Source organism: Brassica oleracea, chromosome C3, assembly GCF_000695525.1.
Source record: "Brassica oleracea var. oleracea cultivar TO1000 chromosome C3, BOL, whole genome shotgun sequence".
Classification (NCBI taxonomy): Eukaryota; Viridiplantae; Streptophyta; class Magnoliopsida; order Brassicales; family Brassicaceae; genus Brassica; species Brassica oleracea.
In genome coordinates, this window is record NC_027750.1 from 58,837,303 (window position 1) to 58,840,979 (window position 3,677).

Below are 3,677 nucleotides of genomic sequence, written 5' to 3' on the forward strand. Positions count from 1 at the left end.
GTTATTTGGTTTTGTTGATTTGTTTTCAGACAGGTTATGTTTTACAAATGGTGGTACACGCATATCACATCAACATCATCCAAGATTTCGTGTGTGTGTATTTGAGGTCGATGACTCAATATGTTCGATCAGATTGTGGCATGGCCGATGGTAAAGAAGAACCAACTATCATGTTCGAAGACGAAGCATATTCTGCCCAAGATCTTCATCACCCACGGATTACAGAAAATTGGAGAGGTCCAACGGACCTTCAGTAATGTCCAAATCAGGGGGAGTAATATGTGTTGTACTCTTTTTCCTTCACCGTGGTTTTGTCTCTATTGGGTTTTTCTGGTAAGGTTTTAATGAGGCAACATTAAAACACATTACAAGCTCTAAATGGTTATGACATCCAAGGGGGAGTGTTATGAACCAGATTGCGGATGGCTAATAACCAAAAGTTTATGATTTGTAATCTTTCCATTTATCTATGACGGGTGTAATCTCCTATGTAAGAAACGTCTATGTTATGAATAAAGATAGATTTTTCACTTACTTTTATAACAAATTTATAATTATAAAGTTTTTCTAACTTTTTATTTTATTTTGTAGTGGTACCATATTGACAAGTAGGAGACAATGTCTCAGGAACTTACCACAGGAGTCAAAAAAGACAAACTTAAAAAAATATAACAATTTTTATTTTATTTCCATTAATATCTTCTCTTTTCTTTTCTCTCTCTGTCTCTCTCTATTACAAGAAGCAAAAGATAAACACTTTCCGACTCGCGAGAGAAAAAGATTGGAACTTTCATTTCATGGGTTGTTGTCAATCCTTGTGTCCGGATGAACAAAACCCACTTCGGAAAGATGGAGCTCAGCCGCCACAACCGGCTCAAACCCACCGCGGCGGCGCTACGACGGCTGCTGGACTCGATAACGGCGGAGATGGAGGAGGAATCCCGTTTTTCTCAGAGTTCTCTTTCGCCGACCTAAAAGCAGCCACGAACAACTTCAGCTCAGACAACATCGTATCAGAAAGCGGAGAGAAAGCCCCAAATCTTGTATACAAAGGCAGACTTCAGAACCGTCGCTGGATCGCCGTCAAGAAGTTTACTAAGATGGCTTGGCCTCATCCTAAACAATTCGCGGTACCAAAAAGAAAGAAAACACACTTCTTCAATGGTTCAATTCATTAATCATCCATTTGATTTTTTTTTAATGGAATCTTGCAATGTTTTCAGGAAGAAGCATGGGGTGTGGGGAAGCTGAGGCATAATCGGTTGGCGAATTTGATTGGTTATTGTTGTGACGGAGATGAGAGGCTCCTTGTTGCTGAGTTCATGCCTAATGATACTCTCGCTAAGCATTTGTTCCATTGTATGCTTTTTTGATACCCTTTCTCTGCCTTGCACAGAGTTTGCATTAATGTTTTGTGTTGTTTGATGGATTAAAAGTGAGTACTACTTCAATTGATTTAATTGGAATCTTTTTCTTTTTATTAATATCCACAGGGGAAAATCAGACAATTGAATGGGCTATGAGGTTGCGAGTTGGGTATTACATAGCTGAAGCTTTGGATTATTGTAGTACTGAGGGTCTTCCATTGTACCATGATTTAAATGCTTACAGGGTTCTCTTTGATGAGGTAACATTCTCTTCTCTAGATTCATTTCATGCTTACAAGTTTTTTTAATACATCCTTATGATCTAAGGTGAGTTTTTGAATGGATATTGTAGGATGGTGATCCTCGTCTCTCGTGTTTCGGCTTGATGAAGAACAGCCGGGATGGTAAAAGTTATAGCACAAATCTAGCATATACACCACCTGAATATCTAAGAAATGGTGAATCAATTTATGTATCTCTCTTGAGATTATCACAGTGCATCATATGCAAATGTTTAGGTATATCTATATAGTAAAAGTCTCAGTGTGATCAAATTGTTTATGTGTTGTAGGAAGAGTGACACCTGAAAGTGTTACTTACAGCTTTGGAACTGTGCTTCTTGATTTGCTTAGCGGCAAACACATCCCTCCAAGCCATGTTAGTTCCTTATCTATGATCATAGATATGTGGATAGGTTCTGTGATATTAACTTAGTGATGTCTCTTTCTTCTAGGCTCTGGATATGATACGTGGAAAGAATATTATCCAGTTGATGGATTCACACCTCGAGGGAAAGTTCTCAACAGAAGAAGCTACCGTAGTTGTCGAACTCGCCTCTCAGTGTTTGCAATATGAGCCTCGGGAGAGACCTAACACAAAAGATCTCGTCGCCACACTTGCACCCTTGCAAACTAAATCAGAGGCAAGTGTGATCAAGTTCTTGAACTTTCTCCCTCTTCTTGAATTCGTGTTAAAACATTTTGAATACAGGTTGCTTCTTGTATAATGCTTGGAATAAAGAAGCAGGAAGAGGCACCTTCAACGCCACAAAAGCCACTTTCGCCATTAGGTGAAGCTTGCTCGAGACTGGATCTCACAGCTATTCATCAGATCTTGGTCATGGCACATTACAGAGACGATGAAGGGACCAACGAGGTAAACAAATGATACGTTTAGGTTTCAGATACAACATTGCGTGTAAAAGAAGCTAACTCTTTATCTATGGTTTTTAGTTATCTTTCCAAGAATGGACTCAACAGATAAAAGATATGCTTGACGCAAGGAAACGTGGTGATCAAGCTTTCCGCGAGAAAGATTTCAAAACCGCCATAGACTGTTACTCACAGGTATTATTGATTAAAATCTTATTTGTTATTTTGGATAGTGTTAGAACTCATATGGTTTACATCATGGTTCTAAAAATTGGTATAGGTGGCAGGGCCGCCTCCAATTCGATCCTTTTCTTAAAATCCAATTTATATGTTTCAAGTCGGTTTAAACCGGTTAAAATCATTCTCAGTTAGTTTACATACATTTGCTTTTGGACAGTTTGTAGACGTTGGAACAATGGTGTCGCCAACTGTGTTTGGTCGGAGAAGTCTATGCTACTTACTTTGCGATCAACCAGACGCAGCACTACGCGACGCCATGCAAGCGCAATGCGTGTATCCTGACTGGCCAACGGCTTTCTACATGCAGTCTGTGGCATTAGCGAAGCTGAACATGAACACCGACGCAGCTGATATGATGAACGAAGCAGCTCAGCTTGAAGAGAAGAGACAAAGAGGTGGAAAAGGATCTTGATTCTTGAGACAAGACCTGTGTTACATCTTCTTGTAAAGTTTGTTGAGCATCAAGAGATTCTTTCTTGTCCTTGTGATTGTTGATAGGGGATGTAATGTAACAATAGAGGGAGAGAAAAAAATGTTAAATGTTTGTTTGTAATGATATATACATCTTATAAGAATGTTCGATCAGAATCCAAAGCAGCCAAGCTCGCTGGATGTTATTTGTGTTTGAGCTTTCTTCCTCCGATGCTAGGAGATCTAAAAGATGTATTGTTCTGCCTTCATTGGCTATCTTTTCAAAAGCTTATATACATCTCCTAATGCCGTCAAGCACTAATACTAATTTAATATTATATGATTCAGATTTAGTCACATGAATTATCTTATAAAGTACTCCCTTCGTTTCATATTAAGTATCATTTTAGAGAATTTTTTCGTTACAAAATAAGTGTCGTTTTCGATTTTCAATGCAAAAATTTATTAATTTTATGCAAAATTTATTTTTCTATTGGTTGAAATATGG

General features: G+C 38.3%; 1 protein-coding gene across 2 annotated transcripts; it reads left to right on the forward strand.

The window, feature by feature from the left end:
• The first annotated feature begins 705 nt into the window (after positions 1-705).
• On the forward strand, positions 706-3,370 carry LOC106336397 (probable serine/threonine-protein kinase At4g35230). 2 transcript variants are annotated; one of them, XM_013775226.1, is made up of 9 exons: positions 706-1,130; positions 1,224-1,359; positions 1,494-1,627; positions 1,720-1,771; positions 1,939-2,024; positions 2,101-2,289; positions 2,358-2,522; positions 2,600-2,713; positions 2,916-3,370. In XM_013775226.1, exons 1-9 carry the CDS (start codon positions 798-800, stop codon positions 3,168-3,170), a joined length of 1,464 nt encoding a protein of 487 aa, XP_013630680.1. In that variant the 5' UTR covers positions 706-797; the 3' UTR covers positions 3,171-3,370. The 2 variants fall into 2 exon arrangements, with proteins under 2 accessions (XP_013630680.1, XP_013630679.1); XM_013775225.1 differs by having other exon boundaries at positions 798-1,130; positions 1,720-1,825.
• The last annotated feature ends 307 nt before the right edge of the window (positions 3,371-3,677 follow it).

Excerpts from the sequence above, each read along its gene's own strand:
- LOC106336397 (XM_013775225.1), top strand. The coding sequence starts at position 798 with ATGGGTTGTTGTCAATCCTTGTGTCCGGATGAACAAAACCCACTTCGG. Across the intron at positions 1,360-1,493 it reads CGCTAAGCATTTGTTCCATT|GGGAAAATCAGACAATTGAA; the intron begins GTATGCTTTTTT and ends TAATATCCACAG. Across the intron at positions 2,714-2,915 it reads CCATAGACTGTTACTCACAG|TTTGTAGACGTTGGAACAAT; the intron begins GTATTATTGATT and ends GCTTTTGGACAG.